Source organism: Lutjanus erythropterus, chromosome 16 (genome assembly GCF_056507025.1).
Source record: "Lutjanus erythropterus isolate fLutEry1 chromosome 16, fLutEry1.hap2, whole genome shotgun sequence".
Taxonomy (NCBI): Eukaryota; Metazoa; Chordata; class Actinopteri; order Lutjaniformes; family Lutjanidae; genus Lutjanus; species Lutjanus erythropterus.
The window spans coordinates 28,456,865-28,474,555 of record NC_139332.1 but is presented as its reverse complement, the minus strand read 5'-3'; the positions used below and the strand labels follow the sequence as shown (position 1 = coordinate 28,474,555).

At 37.7% G+C, this 17,691-nt stretch overlaps 1 protein-coding gene across 1 annotated transcript in view; it reads left to right on the top strand.

The window, feature by feature from the left end:
* Nucleotides 1–4,972: 4,972 nt before the first annotated feature.
* akap9 (A kinase (PRKA) anchor protein 9) overlaps nucleotides 4,973–17,691 on the top strand; it is a 79,931-nt gene continuing 67,212 nt past the window's right edge. Inside the window, exons 1-2 of the mRNA XM_084738599.1 lie at nucleotides 4,973–5,198; nucleotides 16,525–16,797. Coding sequence (XP_084594725.1) covers nucleotides 5,151–5,198; nucleotides 16,525–16,797 — 321 coding nt within the window. The 5' untranslated portion in view covers nucleotides 4,973–5,150. The remainder of the gene's footprint in view (nucleotides 5,199–16,524; nucleotides 16,798–17,691) is intronic.

Here is a 17,691-nt window from a genome sequence, read left to right as displayed (position 1 = left end):
AGCATTTGCCATGTGGCGTGGCTCACAGCTTAGCACTGACAAACCTACTGACCCACCGCGTCTCTGTACTGATGAGTCCCACCACTCATGAATATTTTAATACAGAACAGTGATATCTTCAGGATGCAAATGAGCTTTGAAGTGAGGAGTTTTGGTGTTTTAGTGAAAACAGCTTCCTCCACGTGATCAAGTCTCATTTTATTTCGTCTCAGTAATCAGCAGGATATTTTTTTTTTTCATCAGCATAAACACAGTTCCTCTTTTCTCACACTTGTCCAGAGAACTTTTGCGTGCATTTGCATAATGATGTGATCGGGAGCAACTCTTATGACTCTGTTTTTGCCTGTTTTCAATCATTTTTAGTGTAAGACAAATGATTAGAGGAGAAAAGACTGAAGAAAGGAAACTGTAGCTGCATTTGTTTAAGTTTAAGTTAATAAGTTTTATGCACCATCAAGCACATTTTGCCTCTCAAAATGCAACTGACGATGGTGAAGAAAAAGAGGGGAAAAAATAATTCAAGCAAATCCAATAGGGACATCAGACCCTTCAGTGCTTGGGCCCTAACTAACATAATAAATGTATTAATCTCTTAGTCTGGTATTTATCATGAGAGATAATAGAGTTTGGCAGTCAAAGGTCAAAATAACAGCTTATGGACATAGAAGTTATGGATTTCTGGTGCTTCTAATGTTAAAATCTCAGAAATCGTGATGATTGAAATAGTTTTTGCATATTATTCTTGCATAAAGTTAATGCTTGTATGTGCCCAATAATTCATGCAAAACCACATGAATTAATGAATTCATGCTTTTTCATGCATGAAGTCATGTATGAATTCATGATAATTCATGTACCTTTACAACAAAGTGTTCTCAAATTAGTTTGAGATGGATGACTCGGTGTCTCTCCTTTCCCTCAGCCATGCTTTTATAAAGCGCATGCTTGTAATCACAGCTAATACCTATAATTTTCTCTAATTTTTGCTGTCTGATTCCATTTTAATTTCAATGTGTCCATTTTCTCGCTCCCTCTGAACTTCTTGGAAATGTTTGTGTGTGTTTTTTTCGTGCATGAATATGTCTGCTGTTGTGTTTTTCATATTAAATGGAATTCTGTCCTGATCTATTTGCTGTGGTCTACTTGGTAAAGTTGCTCGGGTAACTGCTGCTGACACAGTACTCCTTCAGTGAATCAATAATTCACAAACTGTCGAAACTTTCAAACGCTCAGTGGTTCCTGTGGACTCTGCTGCGCAGACAGCGGGTGTTTGCAGGTGGGATCAAATTGGTGAGAATGTCCAAAAGAAGATGGGTGGAATTCAAAATCTGTCAGACTATAAGCTGTTCAGCTCCCGTCAGCCGAAGACACAGAGCCTCCTCTCCTGCTGCTGCTGCTGGTATGTTTTAAACGATTCTAAGAAGCAGAAGAAACTTTCACTCTTTGGTAACTTCCAGTCCTGCAGGGTTTCCATGAGAAAGTCATATTTTTTATGAATCATATTGAAAAATTCTACATTCATTCATACTTTAATTTAAAGATGTTTTTACGTAACATTTATTCATTTCCCACTACGGCTAAAAGTTTTCAACTGCCTAAGGTGGAGTTCACATTATGCAAATACACATACATTATACAAGCTGTATATATACAGTCTTTAGTCTCAAGATCCGTAATTTGTCTGTTTTGGGGGAAAAAGAGATCAAAAGTGTAGTATCCAATATTCTCAAGTATTTCTTGACAAATCAAGTGTAAAAATTTACAGAAAATATAACAACATACACAGTAAAAAAAAAACAAAAAACTATTTAGTGTCTCTGCTGCCTTAAAATTTTAAGTTGACTGAATTTGAAAAGTTGACTTGAGGTTATTTTGCAATGATACAAAACAAATAAACTTTATATTGATTCAGATGCACTTGAGAAAACATGTTCAATAAGCTTAAGACAACAAGTTGAATCAACGACTCATCAGTCACACTGACTAACATGGCAAATTTGATTTCCGCTTAGATTTTCTCAGTGGAAATGAAAGATCAGTTCTTCAAACCATAGAAAAGAAGGGAGAGTTTTAACTCTCAAACAATGCATGCTGGGAAGTCTGCTGATCATGTTTATTTAAAAACTTAATTTAATGACTTGATTAAACTCTGCACAGTACATTCATTCAAATCATCAGTTTGAGTCAAAATACTTTTTTAGTTTTTATTTAGAAGAAATCATATTTATAAGTTTCTTAATATTAGAAATTTTAAGTTTAATTAACTCGAATAAATAAAACTTGTCTTATTAAAAAATGTCTTTCCTTAATAAAGTGGGGTTATGCTTATGTGAAATTGACTTAACATAACAACAATGTGTATTTTGTATAATAATTAAATTATTTTTTAGTATTGTACTTACTTATTCAACCATTTACAGCATATAATTTTTAAAATATATTTTGTTTGTTATGCATAGTATAAATGGGACAACAACTAGCATCTCGTTATACAACCCTGTAAAATGACAAACTTAATCTTGAATATTTAAACAAAACAAACAGGAATCAAAGAAATTAGGCAGAAAAGTAGTAAAATAGTAGTAGTAAAAAGAAATGAAAAAAAAAGAAATACTAAAAAGACATGGCTAAAATCTTGGTCACAGCCTTGGTTGTTATCACTGCTTCCAGGCCTCTGAATTGCTGCCCACATCTCCAATTTAATCAGCGGTTCATGAATGAATGAATGAATGAATGAATGAATGAATGAATGAATGAAGTGAACCAAAACAACATTTCAGTCTGACTGTCAGGATTTGTTATCACTGCTGTAAGTTACATCCTGAAAATGTCTGCAGGAGACAAGAAGTAAAAATTAGTTATTTTAATGATATAAAAAACTATTTGTGGACTTAAGATCAACTCCACATGGAGTCTGTAAGTTAAATATTTGCCACCCCGTCCTTTATCGTCTCCATCCGTCCCAGAAACTGATGCCAGTCTCTCATGTTACTTGTCATCCCATTCAGCCAAGGAAGCTCAAATGTTTCCTCTTCAAAGGAGAATATGTTTATATCAGTGTTGTTGTGCTCAGAATAGCCCAATCAAGTGCCAAGCTGTAAAATGAGAGGTGATGGCTGAAGTCTTCAGTAGAAAAAAAAAACAAAAAACACTGCTTTGAAATGAAAATATTTAGTGTTATAAAAGAAACCTCTCAACTGGGATGGCTCTGGCAACCTCTCCTCCCGTTACCATAGAAACTGAGCAGACGTTTTAAGCAGGACTCAGATTGTGTGAAATTTATGGCATTATGAAAATCATCAGATATGGTGGTTGTATTATTAATGTTTGCGATGCATTAAGGTGTCAAATGATTCCGCCATGTCTGTTTTACCTTTACCAATTCATCCAACAGACAAAATAACAGAACCGTGTGGTTTATTTAAGAAGTTTTAAACAACTGTCTGATTACTAAGCTACAGTGGTGGAATGTAACTAAGTACCTTTACTAAAGTACTATACTTATATACAATTTTTAGATACCTGTACCTTCATATTTTGTAATTTCTTCTCCAAAGAGAAATATGGCTCTCTTGACTCCACTACATTCATTTGTCAGCTCTAGTCACTGGTCACTCTACGAATCCAGATTTCACATTCAATGATCTTTTACAATATGCTGGATTATTATAGATTAAGCTATTAAACAGTATATAAAGTGGTTAAAATCAGTGGCGAAGAAAGTACTCAGATCCTTTACTTAAGTAAGAGTAATAATTCCCTGTGTATGCAGTATATCCAATAATATACTATTTGTAGGCTGACTATTATATCTTCCATCAAGCAGTAATGTTTCAGTAGAGTTTTGTTATTCATTGAGGTGGAGCTGATTTCCGGGTGTTTTATATAGAGCTGCAATTTATGATTTAACTTAACTGAAAGACACACCCTCAAATGTCTTGTTTTGTTCACGTTTAAGCCTCTAAATTATTAAGTTTACTGTAATTTAAGATGAGGAACAGCATGGAGCAAGTTGATACATTTGACAAACTGAAAACTTTAAATGTTTGGCAGCTGTCAGGTAAAATCAACGGAGAAACAGTATCCTACAATATTTCTCTCTGAAATGTTTGTGAAGTGTAAAGTGTCAGGAAATGGAAATATTTAAGTATAATACTGATACTTGCGCTCAAGTCCCGTACTTGAGTATATATATACTTGGTTACCTCGCAGCACTGCTCAAAACCTGCTCCGTAACTATATTATAATATCTCTTAAAGTATTATTGATAATAGTAATCCAATAATATGTATGACAAATAAAACACTGAGTACATTTTGTACCTTTTATTTTGTTCTATTGTCAGTCTAGTTTTACTGAAGTAAAATGTCTCATTACAAAATAATCTGATCCAACCCTGCAAACTGTAGTTCTGGGCGGTGAATATTTGGAATTATTATATGGCTTTGTTAAATACTCGATTCTGATTGGTCAATTAACATTTTTAGTTCTGTTATTTCTGTACAGCAGACCGTTGGTACGTACTGTTGTTATGAACAACAGACCGTTGCTATGGATACAGTTATGAGTATAGCCTAAAATCATTGTTAAATCACTATAATCATTTTAAAATTAATATTTTGTGTCAAAATATCAGTGATTTACCAATGAAACAATTCCTCTAGAGTCTATGATCAGACCTGTGTCCATTGCAACGGTCTGTTCTTCATAACAACGGTCTGTTGTACAGAAAAAGCAAACCTTTAAATATTGTCATTGACCAATCAGAACAGAATATTTGATAAAGCCATGTAATGATGTGAAATAAAGTCTTTTATGATGATTCTGTATCATCATATCACAATAACGTTCTGCTCACTTAACATAGAGCATTGCGACATTTCTGACCGCACGTGAAGGCAACACTAATGGAATGCGAGGGGGCGTGGCTGCCGTGAAGGCACCTACGCGACGTAATCATAGATGGGTCTCATGTTTACGTGGAAAACATGGCGGCGGACTACCAACAAGGAGACAGCACCTAGTATACGCGAGTGTCAGCGAGCTGGAGTCCAGAGGAGAGATATTTAACCGTTAGTTTTTTAGATTTAACTCGCTGGTGTCTCGCATGAAGCAGTTTCCCTCTTGTTTCAGCCACAGGGACCGCGGTGATGGAAGACGAGGAGCGGCAAAAGAAGCTGGAGGCCGGCAAAGCAAAGGTAGGATTCTCAGTTTTTGGGTGTTAGCATAAGTCACAAACACTGCTATCATTGCTGTAAAGTAGTAAGTTGATGTTGCCGACAAGTTGTTTTCTCGCGGCTGGGTCCGTCAGCTGTTTTTTGGTCCCCCCCCCTCCCCTTCGTATCCCCCTCTCAGCTGTCAGTCCCAGCAAACATGCGCCCTGCTCCGGTCTGACAGCCGGCCAGGGGGGGCTGGCTCGCCGGGCTGTTAGCATAGCTACTGCTAGCCACAGACGCCTTTGTCATGCTTCATGTCACACGTTACTCCACTGTTTGAGTTTATTCTTCTAAAAACCGACGTGAAGGAGTGAGCACACAACGCTAACTTGATCACTCATAAGTCAGGCCGTCACATCGTTATCAAAGGCTTATAAACGCCACCTGAAGTGAGGCTGACAGGCTGGTGTAACAGGATTTACAGGACATATCCCCACTAGCTAGAGCAAACATTGCCCCACATGCCAGACTTGAGCTATATTGGCTTTATCAACACACATTTAGGTCAAGAGGATAGCCCCCACTCATTCAGTGCCTCATGTAAAACAGTGTTGCTATAATAAAGGAAAATGCTGGACTTAATTAAGCCTTGTATACCTGGATTGGTGCGTGTCATTGGCTTCATTAACCAGCAGCAGCAACATGTAGGTCAAGAGAACAACCCCCCACCCATTCACTGACTCATGTATAACAATGCTAGACTTATAAACCTGCATTGCAAGTCATTTTTATTAATTTTGTCTCAGACATGAACCTTGTTTCATGCATTAAATGGCAATAAAACAAATTGCACACTGCTCTGTCTGAGCCATGTTTTTTAATACCCTAATATTTAATGGCTTTCACTGGTGAAACCATGCAGCAGCTATTTATATTTGAATACACAAACATCTTGAGTATGAATCCAGTTAATAACATGCAAGGAGATCTCAGATAATCATTTGAAGCTGATCGAACCACTGTGTGATTTGCTGACCTCCACTTTGCACATCTTACAACTACAACTTACAACTTTTTAAATCTGACATTTTACAGACTAAACCGCTAATCATGTAATGAAGGAATTAATTAACAGATTAATCAACAATGAAAATAAATTATCATGTGCAGCCCTAATCTTGAGTTTGAATTTTATTAATAAGATACCTGCAAGGAGATCTTGACAGCATGATATATTATCATTTGAAGCTCCTCAGACCACTGTGGAATTTGCCGCCCTCCACTTTTTGCATCAAATAGATAATGTACAGTATGATAATAATAACACACCCTGGCAGTCAGAGTAACAATTTAGTGGGTCTAGAATTAATCTTGATAGCCTCATTCCAGCACAGAAGTCTCAAGTAGTTGTTCACCACTGTTGCTCACACACTGCTGACTATATAACTGTTCATCACAATTGCTGTTTTTGTCCAGCTGAGATTCTCTATAACCCTCAACAAAGAGATGGCATTGAGAATAAAAATAAATGTTGTCAGGCAGACTTGAAAAGGTGCTACGCTCCAAACACTTTCCATCCTGATTCTGCAGATATAATATGCTGTGTTTGCTGTCTCCTTTGGTCACTCCAGGTTTCATACAGGGCCTGGTGCTTTGGCTTTTAGGTTAGCTCAGTGGGAGAGACCATGAGAAAGACCATTTCCGTGGTTTTGGCTCTGGCATTTTGGTGTATAAAAGGCTCCTCTGTACTGCAGGAGAGTTTGACTGCTGTTTTTTTACACAGTACCATGTCACCATGGCCTCACATGCAGGAGAGAAACTTCACAAGATATTTCACTGAATAGCACATTGATAATGGTTCTCAGGGATATCCAGGACATTATAATTTGTTCTAATAGTCTCACAGACTCAGATCTTGTAAGCTCAGATTGAGTCCAAGCTGATACATGTCTGAGTCAGTCAGCAAGATGATGGCATAACACACTCCCTCTCCAAACTTTCAAACCGTAAGACCTTTCTTTTAAACTAGTTAGTTTAGATATAAAATGCATAATCAGTCTGTGTGGCCTACTTTGCCTCAAAAATTAATCAGAAATGTATTTTGGTGATAGTTCAGAGGACGTTTGACAACGTCAGAAGAGCTGCTGTGATTTTTCAGTGTGGAAATCGGAGACAAAGAGCAGTGACAATGTAGGAAAATGTCTTTATTGAATCACGTATAGGTAGAGTTCATGTTGATGTCTGAGTAAAACTAGAGCTGTCAATCATGTATTGTGCAGCCAGCTTGAAAAGATGTCTGTCCCAACCAAGTGCCTATTGAGTCATAGCAGACAATGAGCAAAGCGTAAACTGTGGGCTGCTGTTGCCTGGCTATTGTTTCATGAAGCCATTAGCTGCAGATGTATTGTTGCTCGCACTTGTCTCCGTGGTAAAATGGACCATATTGACAGGAGCATTACAGCATTATGGAGTTGCACGTGTTCAGACTTTGGCTCAGCTCTCCAGTTACATGAGGCTTTGAGTTTCTGTTTTTGAGACTCTGTTGTTGTAAGTGACCCAACACTGCAGTGATGAGCTCAACATGGTGTAAAGATTCTGGGTTAGTTATATATGGCCCTTTGCCATACACATGAGCTGGCCTGACTTGACTTGGTTTGACTTGTCCTGTCAGCCCAGCACAGCAGGGGTTTGCAATTCTATTGCAACAGGGATTCTTCCTTAAAGACGAGCAGACGAGCTTGACGAAGGTCAAGTTGAGCGGCTGCAACATGGTGGATAAGCCATTCATATAAGTCTGGGTTAAACACACTGTTTCCTTAAATTATTTACAATAAAAGTCCCATGTTGTTGCATTATTTAAATGTTTTTATTATGAAGCAGCACAAACAGGAAATGTTTTCATTCGGGGGTTTGTCAGCAGTAACTTAACACAACTGCCTCCACAGCTTTGGCCAGTGTCTCCAAAACAATGCAACGCATGCCAAAACATTATAGATGGATAAATAGTAGGGGTGTCACAATTCCTATATGAAATCAAAAATCGATTGAAAGGAGCTCTCAATTTCAGTAATTGAATCGAAAGGCAAATTGAGTGATTCTCCCAGTATATTTTTTCTCTCCCCCCGCCAACTTGTGGCATCTGTTGTGTGTCCAGAGAAAAAAAACACAACACCCAGAAGATAACACAGTGTAGCTTACCTGCAGTTATATCGCACTTGATACCATATTGACTGAAAAAAATCAGATTGGGCCTTAAAATTATAAATAATGTCGAATTGTGTATTTGGAGAATCATGCAGGTAAGATTAAAAAATTGAATTTTTGATTTTGGGGCGAACTGTCCTTTTAAAATTCTCTCTGTTACTTTCTGCCAACCTCTCACTTCTTTCAGGTCCACACTATCTAAACATAGAGTCTGCAGATGCTTCAACAAGGCCTCTGTAAAGTCACCTTATAGTGCCACTTATAGGAAGAAATTGTGTAAATTGCCTGTGTTGTCCAGTGCAGTTACATTTTATCAACTGAATCATCTTCTTCTACTCAGTTTTTTTTCACTGCTGAGCGGTTTCCATTGATTTTTCTGTTCTTTTTGTCTGTACATCAGTTCAGTTCTGTCTGTCTATTACAGACCGTTGAACAGCACTCATCTTTAATGAAACTTCAGGGAACGACATGTGCCAGCCCATTTGCTGTGCCAGCATTTTCAGAATTATTCTGATTGGCTCAGGGGGAGAACACTGCAGTGTTTTTTTAAATTTGGCCCAAGGGATGCTCGCGTGCATCTTTCATGGAGGAAGGCGTGCTTATTTGTTTCTCTACTTAACTGATGTGTCTACTGGTCACTGATTAAAAGTAACTTGACCAGCTTCTGTCATTATGATTGATAGGGCTGATGTGTTTGCTTGATATCATTCTGCAAAATGAGGCATCAGGGCAGTGAATATCTGATGGTTAATGTCACAGATTTGTAGTTCTGTAGTTTTTTTTTTTATATAGCTGTAAAGATATATTCACCTCAATTTGGAGAGAATATTTGCTAAACTATGTATAATGCAGCAGCTTTCAATAGTGCAACCACAAAAAAAGTGCAGGTGGGTTTTCAGGTTCAGAATAACCTAAAGGTCAGTGTCACTGTCAGGCAGCATTGGAGGTTTTGAGGACAGCAAAGGTACAAGTTGATCTACTTAGCTTAGGCTTGAATGGTTAATCCTTTAGATGACTAATCATGGATGTGCCCTGCACAGCTCTATGTGATGAACAGACGTTGACCACCATGGCTCATTCGGTGTATTAATTAGCTTAAATGACATGGCAGAGTTTTACTTTTATGCTGCAGTCTTTATGTTTGTATATATAACACTGAATTCTTCTGAAGCCGTGGTAGTATCAGCTCTGTTTGAGAAGGGATTGGCAGGTAATTAATTGAATGTGATAGTCTAATAGCTGTCCAGATTTATAGAGCCTGGAAGGTGCATTTCTAGAAATATTTGGGGAACACTTAACTCTCTTTTGAAATATACAAACGCTTGTTTTTCACTTGAGGCGACAGTGCAACAGCCAGCATCTTGCATAAAAGCATAGATGTAATCTGAAGCTGCTGTTGCACACCGCAACTAATCACTAATGTTTAGATAGTATACCATGCAAGAGACTTTTTGTGCTTCACTGTCAATATGAGAGAAAAGGTTTTCAGTATGCATATTCCTAGAATAGCCTAGTCATCACAGCTTTAGTGCCAATTGTTTGTTTGTCTAAAATCAAGATTTAACGCTTAGGATGTATTCACACCAGACAATTTTTTGCCGTACTTTCAGTTTTTGTTTGGTCACGCACTACGATTTTTATGCCAATCTAGTTTGCACCAAATAACAATCTTCAAAGTGTTAAGTCACGATTGTCTCTCCTAAGAGGTGTATAAGGATCTTATAGAGCCAACAGATGCAGGTTTCATTTCAAAGCGGAATAGGGTGAGGAGGACATGCAGTCGTCTTATAGGCGAGAGTCAAACCCAGGATGAATGTCATGCACTTTCAGCAGGCCAAAGTCCAGCATATAGTTCAAGTTCAGGACCTAGGAATGGGATGAGTTATAACAGAAAATAATTAAGGCCCATGCAACGGCACTATTGCATGTGAAAAGACAAGTTTTTAAGCATTTCAGCACGGTAGTATCAGAGATAAATCTGTTGTTCTTCTTCTATAAGGTGGTGGTTCTCTGGAGTTGGGAGGGCGGCTGTGGCAGCTGGGGCCAGAATTAGGGAGTAGGAGGATGGTGCATGAGCACCTTGTTCAATCTCTGATATCTACTTGTGGCTATTTTGGTTGATGCTGCAGTTGCAATATGATTTATGGGGAGCGATAATTTTTATGCCATTGTTCTCATTTTCATTGAAAAACATTTGAACAAACAAAGATGTTTACTTAAGTCTGTAGAATATGATGTGATGATGAAGCAGCACAAATTTAAATTTAAAATGGTACTTTGACACAATTTGCCTTTTAACAAATATATCACTTCTGATTTTGATAAAATCTTCAATTGTTCAGCCCTAGTTCAGGCAAAGGTTGCATGACTTTGATCGTGGCTTAGATTTGTTGAGTCAAAGGGCACAAAAGGTTGTGAGAAAAAGCTTATTGCTTTAGAAATAAACCAGGATGATTTGTTGGTCTGCAGATTAAACTCATTCTTCACTGGCAACATGTACGTGATGAGAATCAGAATAAAGCACTGAAATGACTCTTTACTCCTGTGAACAGACTTCAGGACAGGAGCAGTTTTATCTCTGCAGTCTATGTCTGAGACACATATGTGCATATACAGCCTATATATAATTTATAGCCAGTTCTCTCTTTTAAATGTTTCACAGATGAAGCTCCACCTGCTGCACCAGTCATAAACCAGGTGGGGCAGAGGTAGCTTCAGTTGCAGGTGCTTTGTTTTCAGGGTTGTTAACTATTGTTGATCACTAACTTGAATGTGTGTGTAAAGCACGAGATTTGTTGCCTCAAGTAGTGTGGTGTTGACTAACACAGTGTTGCTAGCAGTCTCATTGACACATGACGTTGCCCCCCCCTTCACCACACTGCTGTATTTCTGTATTGCTTAAGTATTTTTAGCAGCGTCTCTCACAGGCATCCAACAAACTCCGGAAAACCTCTCTGTTACTTATTTAATGGCACATTTTGTAAGTAATTACTGGTAGACAGTATATTGAATAAGCATCACATGTACTAAACTACTGTTTCTACTTGTTTCTGATAAAAAAAACTAAAGGCTGCAGACAGACTCGTGCATTCAGCGCGCTCTTTCCTAAGGCACAAAACTTAAGATCCTCTGAAGAGTGTTGACTTTTCATACGTCATCAGTTCAGAAATGCAACAGAATTGCTGATGTTGAACTGTGCTTGGTCAGCTTTGTTTTTCGCTTATCATGGTGCACCACAAGCAAGGCAATCCCTAAAACTATTTTAAAGAAAGTTTTATTATGTATTCATTTCTGCCTTGATGAGAGTTTGCAGAGGTGAGTTTGAGTTACAGCCTGATGTTAAAGCGGGATAGGTGGATAGAATATTCTTTATGGCAACTGTAATTTATAAATGTCATATTTATATATTTTTATTTGACACAGTTTCAGTAAAAATCAATTAATATGCTGTCCATGGATAAGCAGAGGGAAATGTAGCCTATGATTTTTGGCTAAGTCATGGAATTAAAAGCTTCACGAATTAAAATATTCAACACAATAGAAAATATATGTCGTTACAGATATAGCTGTGACAAGCCAACATAATTTACACCATTTCATGATAGATATTTTCTTATCGTCCAACCCTTCTGCAAGGAGTTGTTTTTATAACATCCTCAAACTTATCTTGAAACACAAAATATCCTGGTGTTTCCACAAAGTTATGTAAGTAAAAGGCTTCTAAAATAAAACAAAACCACATCTTTGTAACTTCATTTTTTCTGGAGCTCGGTACGTAACAATTTGCTTCAGTACTATCAGGTATCGAATAATGCCTTGTCATTTCATACCAAAGTTTGATACCTTAGGAGTTTTGACAGTTGTTTATGTTATTTAGATTTAATACTGCACAAACATACCATCAGTTTTTTCATTTTTTCAGGTTGAGTAAAGTGCTTAGAGTAAAAAGTTTCTCCACTGCACTTCATCAGAAAAAAAAAAAAATCAGTTTACTGGATGTTGCTGCTGTTGATGCTGGTAAAGTGCTACTATTAGATGTGGATAAATAAAAAGCCCATGTAAAAAAATATGCCTGTGTAAATGTTTTCAGACAGCAGATGGTGATACACCTACGTAGTCTCTGTTTTTCCCAGATGGTGATGCAGCTACACAGGCTCCAGTTCCCCATATGTTCAGCCAATGCTCTGTTCTGCACAGCCAAATAGGGCAGCCTGCTATGATAAGCAGCTCAACGAAAGGCTGGGGTTCCCGAGACTTTTCCAGAAGTCAGGGTGATTCCTGCTGGCAGGTCTACTGCATAGCGCATATTACTGACAGTGTGTAATTCTGATTGAGCCAGAATTAAAGGAGAGCCTTTTCTGTTGTGTTTACAAAGTCAGTCAGAGTCTGCGAGCCTGGCATTCATTCATATCTCATTCTGCATGCTCTGGTATGTAATGGATAGAGCTCTTGTGGAAACAGATAGATGGATATAGCCTATATTTGGATGAGGGGTGGGGCGTGCGTGGAGGTGCAGAGGCACAGATCAAAAACCCTTTGAGCTTTTAAGCTGTGTGTTGTAGGTGTGGGACGTGACCACGACGCCCACTCCCAGCTCTGTCGTGTCAGCCTCTCTAACCTTTTGTTCAGCAGCATCACCAAACCAGACCTGTCAAAAAGTGCTTACTTTCATACTGACACTGCTGCTGCAGGAGAGGGTCACTTTTCAAGGAAAAATGCCAAATATTTGCTGGTTTTAGCTTCTTTAATGTCAGGATTTGATGCACTTCTATTGTAAACCGAACATCTTTGTGACTGTTAATCAAATAAAATCAAAGTTATCAAAATAGATCGCATTTGGCTGTGGGAACCTTTTACTGTTGTCTGACATCTTAAAGACAAAACAATTAACTGATTAAATGAGAAAATAATTGGCATATTACTAAAATAATGAAAATAACTGCTTCACATCCACAGAGCAAAATATTTAAAAGTCAGTTTACATTAATTGATCACACTTAAAGGTTTTTTCCTGTTACCAAAGTCTCTGTTTACATTCAGTGTTATTTACCAGTATGCATTATGCGGATCCTTGACGTAGGACTGCACTGTATGGCAAAAAATGTACATTTTGATTGTTGATTGATTATTAATCGATACTGCAATTGCGATATGATTCATGATTAGGGGGAATGATCAATGATTTTTTTTTTTGTTTTTTAGCTCTCATTCATCTCAAAAAAAAAAAAAACATGTTTTCTTACATCCGGAGAACAAAATTTGAAGGCCAGGGCATCTCTGCAGCACTACAGTACTTTATTATGAAGCTGATAATGTTTTGATCAGTTGTGCAGCCCTAGTTTGAATTATTCCTTCCTTAAAAATAATTTGCAAGGCAGATTTTTTTGGGGTAAAATTTTTAATTAATTTTGTCAGGTGTTTAATCACTGAGACAAAAAAACAGACATTCCCCTTTCGTTATTTTGTCCAAGTTTCTCAGTTAAAGCATGAAATAGAATTGACAAAATTTGCTACATCTCAGAGTTGATTAATATCTCAATATAAAATAACATATGATTTGATATAAACGTTTGATTTGTATTTTTCAGTCATACTGAAAATGAAAACGTGATGATGTCTTCTCAGACATGAACCATTTTGCCCCAGAAGAAACGCAAAACAAAATCCACGTCTAAACCCCTATCTGCCAACCCTCTATGTTAATGTGGATATAGGCTTATGATCTCTGTCGTGGGGTAGATCGTGGACATTTCCAGGACAGGTGAGCAGGCATTAGCACAGTATCCTTGGTAACAGTCTGTCTATGGCAATGGCAATCCATGCGACAGCTGTGGCGTGACACCTGTAGCCCTGCCGTCTGCCCCGCTCAGCTGACTCTGTCGTGTATTTGCTGTCACTGGTTCCTCATACATAATGGATGCCAGTAGTGCCAACTGTCCAGGCTGTGTAATTAGTCTCATCATTTCCCTGATGATGGTGATTCATGTAAAATACCCCTGCTGCTGCTTTTGTTTATACTATAATATTGGTTTGTCTTTAAAAAAAAAAAAAAAAAAAAGACACACAATGAGAGTTAATGTGTAACGGAGGATGACTTGTTAGAAACTAGTTCTGTTTAGTGTACTTGTACTTCGAGTGTCACTTCACCTCACCATTATTTATTTCAGGTGGTTGTGTTTATACAGTTTTTAAATCAAATTAGGAAGAAGCCTGTGTTACAAATGATAAACGTTACAAACACTGAACAACAAAATGAAGAAATGTTTTTGATTTGGGCTAGTAAATGAAGGATCAGTGCTTGATTAAATTACAGACAAGTAATTGCTAGTTGTTTTGATTAAATCATTTTTTTAAGCTAAAAAATTTACCAGTTTCAGCTTCTCAAATGTGAGGATTTGCTGCTTTTGTCACTGAATTGATTACGAGTTGATTAATGATTAATCAGTTAGTTGATCAGCAGCATAGTTTGGAAAAACATTGTAAGTCAACTCAGTTTGTTGCCACATCTACAAATGCAAGTTAAGACTCTATCATGCAAAGCAAGTTCACATTTCAGATTGTCTTTTGGAAAACATGGTTGTTGTGTCTTCAGGGTTAATGAGGACAAGGACCATTCTGGTTGTTACCAGCATTAACTTAAAAAGCATTTGAGATGGTATGTGGGTGTGTGTTGGCGCCCAGTGTCATCATGGTTAATTTTTACATTTGTGAAGGTTCCATTAATGGTGAAAGATAGACAGAGGTTTTGGAGCAACATGTGCTGCCATCCAGACGACATCTTCTTCAGAGACGTCCCTGTTTATTTCAGTCAATTCCAAGACAGTTCTGTACGTGTTACAACACTGTGGCTTCATAGTAAAAGAGTTCATGTACTAGACTGACCTGCCTGCAGTCCAGACCTGTCTCCTGTTGAAAATGTGTGGTGCATTATGAAGCACAAAATGCAACAACAGAGACCCCGGACTGGTGAGCACCTGAAGTTGTATATAAAGTGAGAATGAGCGAGAATTTCACTTTTAAAACTTAAACAAGTAGTGTCCTCAGTTTCCAAACACTCGCTGTTGTTTCACAGTGGTAAACATGACTCTGTCCCAACCTTTTTTGCAATATGTTGCAGGCATCAAATTCAGAATGAGTGTATATTTACAAAAAATAATTAGGTTAATCAGTTGGACCATTAAATATCTTGTATTCAACTAATCATAGGTCAAAAAGTTTTTGTAAATCTTTGCATTGTTATGTGTTACACAAAATCCCAACATTTTTTGGAACTGGGGTTGTACTATTTTATTATTTTCTGGCCTTGAGTACAGGAAAGCAATTATTCAAAAGTTTAATCAGTAATATAATTCATTGTTAGCTGCAGCCCTGAATTCTTTGAAAGACAATAGACTATTAAGTTTTAGTTTCTCCTCAGTGAAACAATTTATGAAAGAGATTGAGACAGGCTAATTATCATGATGCTGTCATGAACATTAGTAAAGTTTAGGTCAGACTTGTATGAAGTCCCAGATATGCAACATAAATTAGCAGAAGCGCTCCAGTTTATTTTCACTGATATGAAGCGGAGACTGATTCTTGTACCTGCAAAAAGTTATTTCTATCACAAATCTTTGAGTATTAAAAATGTAAAACACTTCTCAAGAAAGAAGAGACAGCATAATGTTCTGGTGCTGAATGAAGCAAAGAGTAATGAAAACGGTGAAGATCAGACAGATCGTTGACATAGTTTAAAAATGTAATCCCTTTAGTCAGTCAGGATTACCACCTGGCACAGCAAGAGGCATGTGTCGAGTCATATGGACACAGGGAGGGAGGACTCGCTCGGAGCGGGAAAGACGCCTTTTTGGGGCACACAATGTTTCGCTTGAGTTTCGCCAAACTGTGTAGACTCAGAGTAGGTTCATATATTTTCTTTTTTCTTTGTTAGAAGTATAAACTCTGTGCTGTGCAGACTGTGAATTAGGTTAAATCAGGTGGTTCATGCCCTTAAGTCTAAGCATTAGGGTCAGATAAACAAAGATCTAAAAAGAAGCTACAAACGGACACGTAGAGTAGGATGTTTGTTGAAGCGTTTTTCTTTTAACTTCTAGGGAGCACAATTGAAGCCAAAAGCATAATAGTTATCTTGAACACCTGCCTTTTTCTCCTCTTTCCCCTCCAGTTGGCTGAGTACCGCCAGAGAAAAGCTCACGCGGACTCCCAGAAGAAACAGAAGAAGAAGAAGAAAAAGAAGTCGGCTGAGGACTCGGAGGGGGACTCGCAGGGAAGGGTGGAGGTTGAGTCGGATCAGCCCGTGGGTGGAGAGGAGGGCTCAGGTGGAGGACGAGATGGATCACAAGAGGGAAATAAAGACCCACCTACCACAGAGTTTACCTTCGCCAGGACACTGCAGAGTGGAGAGACAGTCAAACATGACCAGACCTACACCATAGAGGTAGACTTTTAGACTTACTCATAACAGTTCAGTACTATCAGTAGTGATTACTGTGTCACCACATGCAGAAAATAAGTCTATTCATTATTTTTAATGCAAGAAAAACTGTGCAAACTGTAGGAATTAGAAATATATTTTCATTACATTAGCATTATTTTTAATTGATGATAAATCCCTGGAGAGTCAGTAAATTTTTTAGTTTAGGTGCCTTGAAAGTGCTTGAATTTTATCCATTAAAAGTACAAATCCTGTACTGTAACAAAAAATTGATTAACAAGACAGTTGCTAGTTAATTTCCTGTTGATCAATGTATAATTGATTAATTGACTGATGGGTTCAGCTCTAAAATTAATACACAAATACTTGCCATTTTGTAATGAAATCTTAATTTATTGTACTAATTTGACCAAACACGGGTTTATTTTATGTGCTTGGATTTTAGAGCGGCAACTATAAAGTTGCAGGCAAATTGTTTCAAATTCAGTAAAAAAAACTTCCATAAAATTAGTAAGTTGCTGAGCAAATCTGCTGCAACTTGTGGACTTTTAAAATAAAAAGATGCCTTTCAGGAAGGATTTCTGGGTGTTTCTATGTTTAAGTTGCTGTGAAGAATAGATTCAGCCTCCATTCAAAATTCAGAACTGGTTTGAACATGCCCATTGTTTTTTTTTATCTTTTCTTTATTGTTTTATTATAAGATCTAAAGGGTCAGTGTGTTTTAGGATTTAGTTGCATCTTGTGGTGAGCGTGCAGATCGCAAACACTCCACCTTGCGTGTACCTACAGTGGCCACAAAACTCACGAAAAACGTGAAATGGCCTCTCTAGAGCCAGTGTTTGGTTTGTCCATTCAGGGCTACTGTAGAAACATGGTGGACTCTATGGAAGAGAACCT